General features: G+C 39.8%; 1 protein-coding gene across 3 annotated transcripts in view; it reads right to left on the bottom strand.

The window, feature by feature from the left end:
- TPP2 (tripeptidyl peptidase 2) overlaps nt 1–13531 on the bottom strand; it is a 97338-nt gene that overhangs the window by 3797 nt on the left and 80010 nt on the right. Inside the window, exons 24-29 of one of the 3 annotated variants that reach the window (XM_056555690.1) lie at nt 12417–12455; nt 9550–9701; nt 7681–7777; nt 3848–3978; nt 2115–2322; nt 306–425 (exon numbers count right to left, since the gene is read on the bottom strand). In XM_056555690.1, coding sequence (XP_056411665.1) covers nt 306–425; nt 2115–2322; nt 3848–3978; nt 7681–7777; nt 9550–9701; nt 12417–12455 — 747 coding nt within the window. Of the gene's footprint in view, nt 1–305; nt 426–2114; nt 2323–3836; nt 3979–7680; nt 7778–9549; nt 9702–12416; nt 12456–13531 lie in introns of those variants that run through there. The other 2 variants (XM_056555691.1, XM_056555692.1) reach the window with 2 other exon arrangements.

Raw genomic sequence — 13531 nt, 5'->3', positions numbered from 1 at the left:
CGCCGAACGGAGGGGAGTACAAAACTAAAGGGGGGTCTGGATAATGACGAAGGCTGCAGTGGTCTTCAACCTGCGGACCTCAAGATGTTTCAAAACTACAACTCCCAGCATGCCCGGACAGCCGATGGCTGTCCGGGCTTGCTGGGAGTTGTAGTTATGAAACATCTGGAGGTCCGCAGGTTTAAGACCACTGAGGGCGGAGAGTTCACTCGAGTATAAGCCGAGGGGGGTGTTTTCAGCACGAAAAATCGTGCTGAAAAACTCGGCTTATACTCGAGTATATACGGTATGTAGATTTAACTCACCTGGACACAGTTTTTCCAGTTCTCCTTTGTTGGCTTCTCCTCTACAAGCTTTGTAGCTGACTTTATGCCTCGGCCATATAATTTATTTGCCAAGTTATGTTTATAGACAAATGGTAACACCTTCAACAGAGAAAATACAAAACATTTGTTACTTTGAAAACAGTAAAGTTCCATGGAATCACAGAGCACAAAGACAAAGGTTAAGAGGTCAGGTAGAGTTAGTAAACCAGTGTCATGGCTGTCGCTGCAGAAACATTAGTCTTTATGTAATGGAGGTAATATAAGAGCAGGTTACTGCCCAATGCTAGCTCCGATTAACTGGATCAGTGCTCATAAAGACTTGTGTAGGCAGGGCTGCATGATCGATGGCTTATACATGCTAACCAAAACCTTTACCATTTGTCCGTCAAAGACCCTTATTACATAGAGAGATGTAAAGTCAGCAAAGAATGTAAAATAAATTCTGATCAGCCAAAAAGAGTCTGCCTTAAGACAAAGTAACAAAGCTAATAATACAAATAAATTATTCCACGTTTTTACTCATTTCTCTGACTGAAGAAATGCCTTCAGTCCCACAAGCCAGTAGCACCAATATACATACAATAAAGGGTAGCAGGTTACTATTCCTCAGCACGTAAAGATTTTAACTTTACTACATCTACATTTCTTGTTTTTTGCTCTGTATCAGATTAGAAGAGCATTATAGGGGTACTCCGGTGAAAAATGTATTTATTTATTTTTTAAATCAACTTGTGCCAGAAAGTTAAACAGATTTGTAAATTACTTCTATTAAAAAAATCTTAATCCTTCCTGTACTTATTAGCTGCTGAATACTACAGTGGAAATTCTTTTCAGTTTGAAACACCGAGCTGGCTGCAGACATCATGAGCACAGTGCTCTCTGCTGACATCTCTGTTCATTTTAGGAACTGTTAGGAGTAAAAGGAAATCCCCATAGCAACAATATGCTGTTTTGGACAGTTCCTAAAATGGACAGAGATGTCAGCAGAGAGCACTGTGGTCATGATGTCAGCAGACAGCTCTGTGTTTCAAAAAGAAAATAATTTCCGCTGTAGTATTCAGCAGCTAATAAGTACAGGAAGGATTAAGATTTTTTAATAGAAGTAATTTACAAATCTGTTTAACTTTCTGGCACCAGTTGATTTAAAAAAAAAATCTTTAAATAGTCCACATAATTATAAAATGTGGCCATCTTACAGGAAATGTTAGGTGGGGCAATCCTTGCCAAGGTTGCAATGTGAAACAGGGAGTGAGAAAGGGACAGATATGAAAAAAGGATCTGTTACTAAAACCATTCAAATCTGCTGCAAAAATCATATCATGTCCATTGTTTGCTTTTGATAATCGTGAAGCAAGAAGAATGTCACTCATCATTTAGCTTGTGCAAAAGCACCTAGGGGGAGATTTCAAAACCTGTGTAAAGGAAAAGTGGTGCAGTTGCCCATGGCAACCAATCTGATTGCTTCTTTTATTTTTCAGAGGTCTCGTTAAAAATTAATGAAGCAATCTGGTTGTTATGAGCAACTGCACCACTCTTCTGCACAGGTTTTGAGAAATCGCCACCATTATCTCTTCCTCACACATAAGTCATATTCACAGACAACTTAGAAGAAGAGACCTATTACTGTCAGTACAAGTAAAGCAATGTGCCTACAATGTTACATGACTTTATGTAGATTATTTCTACATTAACATATGATTCCCAGACTGACAGACAGAGAGAGGGGCAGTCCAAACTGCAGAATGAGGCCGAGAGAACCTGTCCACAAGTTACATTCACCATCATTACCTTTGAGTCATATACATCAGCCCATTTAGTCACTTCCCAGTATGTTTCATTTAAGGCTTCTAAAGCTACTTCAAGATCCTCTTCCCTTCCATCAGAATCAGATGAAGCAGCACCCTCCTTAGACTGTTGGTGGAGCACTTTATCCGCTAAGGCAACCCCTTTTCTACACATGGCATCAATAAGGGTATTTTTCTGCTTGTCCATGTCACTGGAAAATAAAATTGCATAATAAACAGGATTGTAACTTAAAATGCATTCTCAATAAAATGAGAGGTAAATGGTAAACTGGGGCAGTCAATTTGGCTTTAAAAATTATATTCATTGGAGAAACCTGCAAAAATGGTGTTGAATGTTGCAGAATGTCTGAATGCAGTTTATGTAAACCCCATTTACTTGCACAGTACTGTAATATGTTGCTGGATTTTATTGCATATTCTGCATCTGAAAATTACTAAAAGTAAAAAAAAAATCCCAAAAGAGATAATGTGCAATGAAAAAAAACCTTAAAATAAATAGATTTATTAAATATATCTAACAAATATAAAAAGCTAAAACGGGCATTTTGCTGCTCTACAGTTGTGTAGGGAAAGACCTATCAGATTCTGAAAAACCTCATCAATTAATAGACTTAAAAACTTTCTTAAATATATATACAATTAGGAAAAGTTAAGCACTTCCTCTCTAATTACATAATAAAGTGCTGGCCCTTTAAATGGGAACTGTCAGATAAAAACTTTTGATATGTTGTAAAGCATGTATAACCAATAGGTTTTGCAATTGCTTTCATTAGAAAATTTTCAGTATTTCATACTGCAAAAGCCAGTCAAACAACTGCCCCCCTGCCTGCTTGGACACATACTAGTCCTGCTGTGTCCATGCGTCATCACCTATGTCATGGACACACTTCCTTGATTGACAGCTGTGAGCGCAGGGATCACAGCTGGAGGAAAAATCCTCCCACTGTCATCTTGTGTCCCGCTACTGTCAGTGAGGACAAGCTGGGAGTTGTAGTATTGCTAATGCTAGGGGAGATATGAGCAGATAGCATACTGAGGAAGGGGGCGGAGACTTGCACAGTGAGGCCACGCCCCCTCCCTTTGGGAGGAATTCAGACTAGTGAGCTTAATTAAAAGTGTAATAAAAAAAATAAAGGTGCTAGACACATACAAATTAGATGTACATGGTCAGGATTAGGTACCGAGTGATACAGTAAAAAAAAAAATAATTTGTTGGATCTGACGGGTATGCTTTAAGAATGGGGAATTGGGGATGGCAGCATTGAGGTAAGACAATGACCAAATTAAAACATAAAACCACAATATTTGATCATTTGGCATCTACAGCAATGGTAAAATCATTTTTATTAGTATAATATTGTATATGGTATTTGATGGGGTTTTTCCCCACATAAATGCTTAGATTTTATTTAATTTAAAACACATCTTGCTGCAGTGGTAAAAACAAATCCCACCAAACAACAATGTTAATTCCTCTGACTGGGAATGAGGGTGCAATAAAAGGTATTGGTATGATCGCTGGCATTAAGAACTATTTCCTGCCTGTTTTTACAGTATGATGTACAATAAAACAAGTTCACAGTACAAACTGCTCACAAACTTAATACAAAAGAAACAAAGTCTTGGGACTACAAATACTGATCCTTTAACACAATATTTTTGGCATAACGATGGCACAAGAAGGTCAATAAAACAAAATATTTACTGGTTAGGTACTTTTTTATAGTGGCTGCATCTGGTCTTGAATCCGTCTTCATGGCAAAGTAAAAAGCAAGAGCAGTCTGGTCGATTCTAGAGATGACCTCATCAGCAGATGAAATTATTTCATTGATAAGTTTGATGCGTTCCTGGAATAGACGAAAAATTAAAAAAAATATTAGGAATATAAAATGCTAAAATTTAGAAAAAGGAAAATTTTTTGGCAATTGTTGTAGACAAAAGATTCTGATTGGTTCTGAGCTTTATAACAACTCTGACAAGCTGTGAACTTATAAGCATCCAAGTACTACTGCATCATGGAAGTACATCGAAATAATGCAAACCAAAATATACAGTGCATTGGGAAAGTTTTGAGACCCTTTTGTCACATTGTGTTATGTTGTGGCCTTATGCGAAGATAAATCAAAAATATCAAGTTTTCCTCCCATCAGTCTGCACTCAATACCCAGAATTACAAAGTGAAAACATAATGTTACAAATCTGTTAGCGGTTGCCAGCTCTAAAAGTCCTAGTTGTTCTAAACTTCAATTTAAGAATTATAGAGACCACTGTGCTCACAGGTACTTTCAGTGCAGCAAAAGATTGTTTGTACCCCTCTCTACATCTGTGCATTCATATCATCCAATCTCTGAGCTCTGCAGGTAGCCCTTTCAACCTCATGACTTGGTTTTAGCTCTTACGCGCATTGTTAACTGTATGACTATATATAGACAGGGGTGTGTCTTCCCAAATCATGTCAAATGAACGGACTTTACCACAGGTGACTGATATCACGGTGTAGAAACATCTCAAAGCTGCCTAAAGAAAACGAGGCCCCAGAGCTAAACTTCAAGTGTCACAGTAAAGGGTCTTAATACTTATGTCTATGTCAAATATTTTAAAATTTTTAATACATTTGCAAAATAAAAATAAAAAGTCTATCTTTACTTTCTAATTATGGGGTATTGATTGTAGAATAGGGAGAAAACTTGATAATTTTTATATTAGCAAAAGGCTGCAACATAACAAAATGTGAAAAAATTAAAGGGTCCGTAAGATTTCCAAATGCATTGTAAATGGATATTTCAAGCTGATGAATATGATTCATGAACTCATACGCAGTACCACCATTAATACCAGTATTCCATACACACGCAGTGGTCAATGATGAATGGATGTATACATTTAGAATAAAAAAGGTATTTAAAAAAGGGACAGCGGAGCACTGGATAGGTATAGAGGAAGCCAGCTCTAGCCCTGTCTCTTAGATCTTGATTACTGATAGCAGCGAGTAACCCTACTCTCCCAGACCCTTCTCACTTATCGGCCATCAATATTTCAGATAAAGTATGGGCATATCTTTTAAGGCAACCGTTACAGAAGAGAGTTTTTCCGTTGAGGGGAGTTCCTCTAGACGTTTTCTCCCACTATATCCCTGACCCGAATCTACACTCCTGGCAACAGAAAGGTATTACTATTGTGGGTGACCTCCTAGATAACTAAGGTATCGTGCACTTTTTATATACTAAAGGGAAATATGGGCTCCCCCAGGCTGACTTTTATAAAAAACTCCAGATTAGGAGTCTCTTGACCCCTGCTTTTTACCGCAATATCCTGGTACCCTCCCGTATTCTGCCCTTTTTTCAAAGGCCTTCGACCAATAAAAAAGGGATCACCCAGTTTTACAATTTATTGAGTGACAGAACAGAACCTACAAAACTTTCCTATATGGAAAAAATGGGAAAGGGATCTTGGAGAATCCTTTAACACCACCCAGTGGCTCCAGGCTCTGAGCAATTCCTGTAAATTATTGAGATCTACTAATCATAGGGAGGCGATTGTTAAATCTATCTTGAGGTGGAACCCTGAGTGTTCCGCTCTCAGTTGGCGGAACTGTGGTCAGAAGGGAACCCTCTTGCACACATTGTGGAGCTGCCCCAAGCTATACCCGTTGTGGAACAGGATACAATTGCTTCTATGTAGACTCCTATGTACTGATTTTACCCTACAGCCTGGCAATCCTACTTCTCAATATTGACCACCTACCTATGGCTCACCAGTCGCCCATATTCTGATGTCTACTAAACTCCTCATCACTAGCAAATGGCAGACACCAGAGATTCCAAGTCTATTGGAACTTATCAATATAGTGAACCTCACCTGTAGTTATGAGAGGTCATACGCCTATATTCATTCCCAATACAACTCCTTTTTGTAAACGCTGGGAAGCTGGCTCTCTAGTCCACACTGTCCTCTCATGGGAAACCCCTGACTCACCACTCGTGGTTCCTGAACATGGTCTCATCCCTAGCATATTAGAATGGCCTATCCTGCTCTCACTCCATTACTTATATAGTGGGCTTACACTGTTGGGCTCTCATTCACCTCGGGTGATGAAGTACTATGTAAACCTTAGCTTATGCTGGTTTTACTCGCTTTTTTTACTCGCTTTAAAAAGGAGAAAAGAACCTAAAACAGGCCCTAACTATAATATAAAAAAAGAAGACCAGGTCTGGAGAGCTCCAGACCTGTGTCTGCCTCCTACTGAATCTAAGCGAAAACGGATTAGCTAGGGTGCCTGTGGGCGGTTATATCCTGCTAGGAGGGGCAGACTTTTCTTGTTGCCTAGTGTCAGTCTCCTAGTGGCAGCAGCATATACCCACGGTTTCTGTGTCCCCCCCAATGGAGCCGAACAGAGAAATAACTTTTTCTATATGAACCCTCTAGAGGATGTAGACAGGACCACAGATTGCAGGGACACAGTCCAGGCTCTTTCCCGCACATAACACAAACTAAATTCCACCCCCTGGCTTTTATAGGCGCTATACAACTGATCTCAGCACAGAGACCCTGACTGATCAAAAAAAAATAATTTTTTTTTGAAAATTCTTAAACAAAGTACCACGCTACAAAACAATCTGAGGGTTTTGTAAACTACAATAAACAGGTGAGAGCCTTTATGCTCACACAATGATAGCCTAGGAGTGATCTCCAATATATAATTCTGCTGTGGGGCCAACAGTAGCCCCATATCCATCTCCCATTTGCTCTCGATGTGAAAAAGTTCCAGGCAACATGTCATAGTAACAAGGTGATCAAAATGATTCTGACTGACGATCAATATATATTAATACTTAGATATTTATATGCCATTTATAATGCTGGAAAAAGATATTAGTTATCTACTCTTAACCTCTATATCCAGCTATTTGCTTGCAACTAAGATTGAGACCTTTGAATGACGCCAGGAGGCCCAAGATGAGACGTCAGAAGACAAAACATTTAAAACAGATACGGATTGTATGGAAGGACAAAGATCTGAGTTTTTCCAGTCTCAGAGTGAAAAGAGCCGCATAAGTGAACTTTGGCCAAGAAAGAAATAAATGCTTAAATATGCTAATATATACAGAGATAAGCTCAACTAACCAATCAAAATGTAACATGATGATTGACGTCATAACTAACCTCCCTCTTTTGTCAAATGTAAAAACTAATGTGCTTCCTTAAAATAAAGGCAGAACCTCTCTGTTAACACTTGGGCACTCTGCTGAGAAAGAATTTTATACCAACATATTGTCTGGTGTGCATTATATAGCAGCACCCACGCACATTTTAAGGCCTCTTCCACAACCATCCTTGACAATAGAAAATGCCTGTAAATGGTGGATATTAATCATTTGCTACAACTAGAACCAGGTACTACATTCATTTTCACATTTTGTATGGTCATATTTGCTCCCTCTGAGCAGTGTAGTCATACAGTGAAGTCTGAATCTTACTGAATTTGGGCAGAACCAACTTGTCATTTTTACGGATCCAATGTTGTTTAGATCCTACCAAATGCACCTTACCTTTTCAGAATCCAACTGATGAAGTCTAGCCACATACAAGGGAAGATGATTGGGAAATGATTCTTTTAGTTCGTTGAAGAGCTCATTGCTTTCAAGTCTGCAATAATCACAGGAAAGTTACTAAACCTCAAGACCCCAAAAAAAACCTACCACAGTAAGCATACATATATGGAAAAGGTATAAAACCATACAAGTCGAATGTTCCAGAAGTAATTTTTTTTAGAAACTATGAATGTTAGCACTAATGCACTGTTCACACTATTATAATTTATTTTACAATGGACCTCACAATGGCTTTCGTAGATTGGTCACATGATTGATAACAATGGTGCCTGATGGATCCCACTGACTTCTGGGATACTATCATGTTATCGTCTCAAGAGGAAGAATAGCAAAGAATGCTGCAGAATTCTATATGTCAAATCTAACAGGCTCAGAATCAAGAGTCAAGTAGGAAGTGAAAAAAATACTGTTCCTGCTATAAATTCAAACAGACGTCCATATGTATAAACTGCAAAAAAAAAAAAAAAAAAAAAAAAAAAAAAAAAACATGACCAAGATCAAGACTGGATGCACAAGATTACCTGTAATCTCAGCTGCTATTGGGCTGTGTAGATGTCTTTATTTTGAATGTAAAACTAAGGACGAAGCCAGTGAGCGCGAAACATTAGGTAGCAAGAAACGTTGGGTAGTGAAGGTCCCCCACATTACTTCATTCCACTTGGTAATTGTTACTTTGATATTTGTCATCTGTTCATTTCATTAGGTAACTTCTATGCCAGGGGTCTCAAACTCAAATTATCCGGGGGCCACTGGAGGTAGCAGCTCCCCTCACATATAATGACCCCATCATGCGCCCCTCATCATCCACCAGCAACACCCCCATCATCCACCAGCAACCCCCCCATTCCCCCGTGTGGTAATAGCATGAGCTGACGGATGATGGGGGTGTTACTTCTGGAGGTTCCCCACATTAGGTAGGCAGTAGCAGTTTCCCCACATTAGGTAGGCAGTAGCAGTTTCCCCACATTAGGTAGGCAGTAGCAGGCTCCCCACATTAGGTAGGCAGTAGCAGGCTCCCCACATTAGGTGGTAGCAGGCTCCCCCACATTAGGTGGTAGCAGGCTCCCCCACATTAGGTGGTAGCAGGCTTCCCCACATTAGGTGGTAGCAGGCTTCCCCACATTAGGTGGTAGCAGGCTTCCCCACATTAGGTGGTAGCAGGCTTCCCCACATTAGGTGGTAGCAGGCTTCCCCACATTAGGTGGTAGCAGGCTTCCCCACATTAGGTGGTAGCAGGCTTCCCCACATTAGGTTGCCTGAAGCAGGGCTAAATGCCTGAAGAAGTTACCTGCCCGGCGCCCAGAACTGCATGTCCTGGGCGTCGGGCAATACAAATCTCACATCCCTGGTGTGGCCCACAAACGTTCCGCGGGCCGAGAGTTTGAGACCCCTGTTTTATGCTGTGTTAGTTTCTAGAGCATGTGGGCTTTATTTTTCTGCCATAACTTCAGGGATAGGCAGTTGTGTATGCAAAGACCTTTATGCTCTTCATTATACTTACCTTTGGTTTCTATGGACCTTCATCAATTATCTCTGCTGTCACAGAGTTGTATCTCTGTAGTAGCACTTTCAGTATTTATGCCTTTTTAATATCTTAAATGTTTTTTTTTCTTTGCACATATTTTTATTAAAATTTAATTTGGATCATAGATATACCTTTTTCTTGTGCATAATCAAGACACAGGCCCAAAACCTATCAAAATGACCAAGGCAGATTTTCAGGCTCTGGAAGTATGACACCCTAACATTGTTATTCATAGGTTAATTCATAATGTGCCCCCTGCCTTTCAATCTGTATTAACTCACTTTGCCATCCACTGTATCTTCAAATCTCGTAGAGCTTCTGTGAACTCCTCCTTGACATCCTTTTCTTTCTCTGCTTCTTTTTCCTTATCCTTATTTCCATTCTTTGGTTTATTTGAAGATGGTATCAAATGATAATGAACTGAAACCACATCCTGAAAAGGACAACATTTGCTACTTATTTCAAGGTTATTTAAAGATGCATAAAAAAAGTATTAATATGGGAATAACATTTTTGTAAATATTTTATTATATCTTTTTATGTGACAACACTGAAGAACTGAAGAAATGAAACTCTGCTACAATGTAAAGTAGTGAGTGCACAGCTTGTATAACAGAATTTAATGTTACTGTGCCCTCAAAACAACACACAGCCATTAAAGGAGTACTCCAGGATAAGAAAACGTATCCCCTATCCTAAGGATAGGGGATGAGTTTCAGATCGCAGGGGGTACGACTGCTGAGGCCCCCCGTGATCTCCTGTACGGGACTCTCGGCTCTTTGCCGAAATAGCTCATTTCGACCACCACATGATGAGTCGTCCCACACGCCCCTTCAATACATTTCTATGGCAGAGGCGGAGGCTGCTGATTGCAGCGCTCCGGCTCTCCCATAGAGATGTATTGAGGGGGCGTGTCGGCTGCCGCGTCATGCGGTGGTCGGACACAGCCCCTGGCAGCTGACTGTCGGGGCCCCGTACGGGAGATCGCAGGAGGGGCCACAGCGGTCGGACCCCCTGCGATCTGAAACTTATCCCCTATCCTTAGGATAGGGGATAAGTTTTCTTATCCCGGAGTACTCCTTTAATGTCTAAACCTTGGAAAGAAAAGGGAGTACACCCCTAAGTGGAAATGTCCAAATTAGGCTCTATTAGCCTTTTGCCTCCCCAGTGTCATGTGACTAGTGTTACTAGGTTTTAAAGGGGTGCTCCGGTGCCCAAGCGTTTGGAACATTTTGTTCCGATTGCTTGGAGCGGCCAGCGGGGGATCGTGAAGTAACGGCGACACCCCCCTTGTGACATCATGCCACACCCCTAGTTGCAAGTCTATGGGAGGGGGCGTGGCAATAGTTTGAATAGTGCCTCTACCGCATGCAGTTCATCAGAAATAATGACAAAGTAGTCAGGATCTGTACATAGATGCACACAAAAGAATGCGCAGCCCATCGATGAATCAACAGCATTGATGCTGAAACGCACCATTAGTACAGTGATAAATGTTCAATTGCAACACAACCTGATCGCATGGTTCCACCAATAAGATACAAACAGAAGCAGCAAAAAAAAAGGAAAACAAAACTGTTCTGCAAAGTTTTTAAATTTGAGATCTTCTCATGTATTACCCATCAACTTAAAGGGAAAGAAAATGACCTATTTTATAAATTTTGGGGGGGAGGGGAATTTATCAATTCTTTCCCCAAAAATATGGTCTAAAAAAGTTGATTAAACACTCAAGCTTTTATGTTAAATGGACAGACTCACAAAAAGCTTTTTGACATGTCATTGACTACTTCTGTGTTCTAAAGATATGCTGTTCACCATGTGGTTAAAAATAACATATTGGGGGCAATATAAATGTTGCTCATACTTTGTGGAAAAAATGTATGCAAAAGCTGAGCTTGTACTCTGCACTGGTGGAGGGAATGACAAATTAACCTATAACTTTACTATCAGGGTCAGCAAGATTATAGTCATACCAAATATTTTAAAGGTTTTACTACTTTAGCACAACAGAAACATCTAAAAAATTGTGTCACCACATTCCAAGACCCATAACTTATTCTCTCTTTAGGCAGTTGTGTGGGGGGGGGGGGGTTGCGCTACAGTAGTGCAATGTATTATCGATAGTGTAGGTACCCATTCACTTGTGTAGGCACTGAAACCTGTTTGCACTTGGTATCACCAGGGTGTCAATCCTTAAGATGCCAGGGGGTTACACTACTAGGAGCGGAAGTTTGTCTGCTCCTGGTTAAAAAAAAAAAAAAAAAAGGTGGGCCCAGCTGCCTCAACAGCACGGCATGGGGGAACCCTGTAACCCTATTCTAGAATAGAAACCCTTAAAGGGTGTTTTCTGGTGGAAATTTTTTATTTTATTTTTTTTAGATCAACTGGTGACAGAAAGTTAAACAGATTTGTAAATTACTTCTACTAAAGATTCTTAATCCTTCCAGTACATATTAGACCTCAGTGCTAACACCTCTGTCCATTTTAGGAACTGTCCAGAGCAGCATATGTTTGCTATAGGGATTTGCTCCTACTCTGGACAGTTCCTGACATGGACAGAGGTGTCAGCAGAGCACTGTGGTCATGACAAAAGAAATCCAAAAATAATTTCCTCTGCTGCTAATAAGTACTGGAAGGATTAAGATTTTTTATAGAAGTAATATACAAATCTGTTTAACTTTCTGGCATCAGCTTTCAGAACAATTACTTCCGAATGCTGGCCAGTGGAGTAACCCTTTAAAGCAAGATAAGAAGGGTATGGCCAGCTTGATCCGGATCTCAAGTCTTGCCAAGAACTCTAATATACTATTAACACTTTAAAAGGAAAAGCATACCTTTTGCAGTGCAGAAAAAGAATTGCACACAAAAAGATCAATGCCCAAAAACATACAAAGTCATTAAGTGAATCTCTCACGAAAACAGTATTGCTGGCTAGCTTATACAGTACACCTCAATACCAGCTAAACTTATTGTGATTGCCATGAAACTGGAATATTAGATCATATGAGAACCAAGTTATCTTTAAATCACACCACAGAATATTGAAGGATGATGCATAGATGCTCCACATCTACTGTCTGTGTTTCAGTGACAGATCCAGGTTAACAGTATATGCACATTATAAAGTTATAGTAACTAACATCAGTACCTTTTTAAATTTTCCTTGTCGTTTTGCTGCAGACTGCCCCTGGGAGTTAGAACAACATACCGTAAGAATACATGCACTCTTCAAGGAAAGGAAAAAAACCTTACTGCTTAGTCAGCTTTGTTGTGGTGTAAGATCTGCTGGTCTTAATACTTTAATGTTCATCTGATTTTAACTTTATTCTGGAGTAACAAAAGTCAAAGTCAGAACGGTGGGGATAAAGTGGCTAGAACCTCCACTGGTCTGAAAAACATGGTGGCCTCACCTCGGTCACTCAAGACTAGGTCAGGACACACTCGTTCTAGCTGCTGGACCCCCCACCAATATTACCTTCATGGGCAGTAATTTATTGAACAAAAAGTACACCTGCTTTCATTTTTGGGTCTCGCTTTGACTTTTTTTTTTTTTTAAGGTAAAATAAGAAACCTCGTATTTTTGAGCAGTCAAGATGACTGTACATGTCAGTTATTGGTTGAAGATTTTTAAGAGTGTATCCCATCTAAAGGATTCCTGTTTTTTTAAGTACACCCACTACTAAACTATAAAAATCAGAAGGAGGGCATAGCTACAGGGGTGCAGAGGTTGCAGGTGAATGGTGATGGGAATACCTCTCCCAGTCATCTATAGCTGTTTGCCTAACATCTATTGTAGAAAAAAAATATATGAGGGGGCTGTGAATGTGATTGAAGTAGGTCACAGAAAAGAGGGGCAAATCTGAATATAGAATTTTAGGACTCTGCAAAGGCACTTGATATTTGTTATTATACACACCAACTGTGTAAAAAAATGTAATTAATTAATAAAAAGTTCTAGCAGTTAAAGTAAAAGTACAACTAGATCGAAAACTGGCAAACAGGACCATATTGCTGGTCAATGATCCATGCTATTGATGTCCCCAATTATAAATTATGAACCTAAAAAGGTGCAGGACCAAGCACAAAATTGTACAACTATTTGTCATAAACCGTTTATAAGTGAGCTTTAAGTCAGTCAAGGCAGGGGTAGGAGAAGACATGCAATGCTGCCACTCAGCACCACAACCTGGGCACCCCAGCGTGGAAACAATATTGAAAGTTTACAAAATGGCCACAAGACACCAGTAGAATTAGTTTTTTGGG

This window comes from Hyla sarda, chromosome 2 (assembly GCF_029499605.1).
Source record: "Hyla sarda isolate aHylSar1 chromosome 2, aHylSar1.hap1, whole genome shotgun sequence".
NCBI classification, from domain to species: domain Eukaryota; kingdom Metazoa; phylum Chordata; class Amphibia; order Anura; family Hylidae; genus Hyla; species Hyla sarda.
This window is presented reverse-complemented; position numbering and strand designations above follow the sequence as displayed.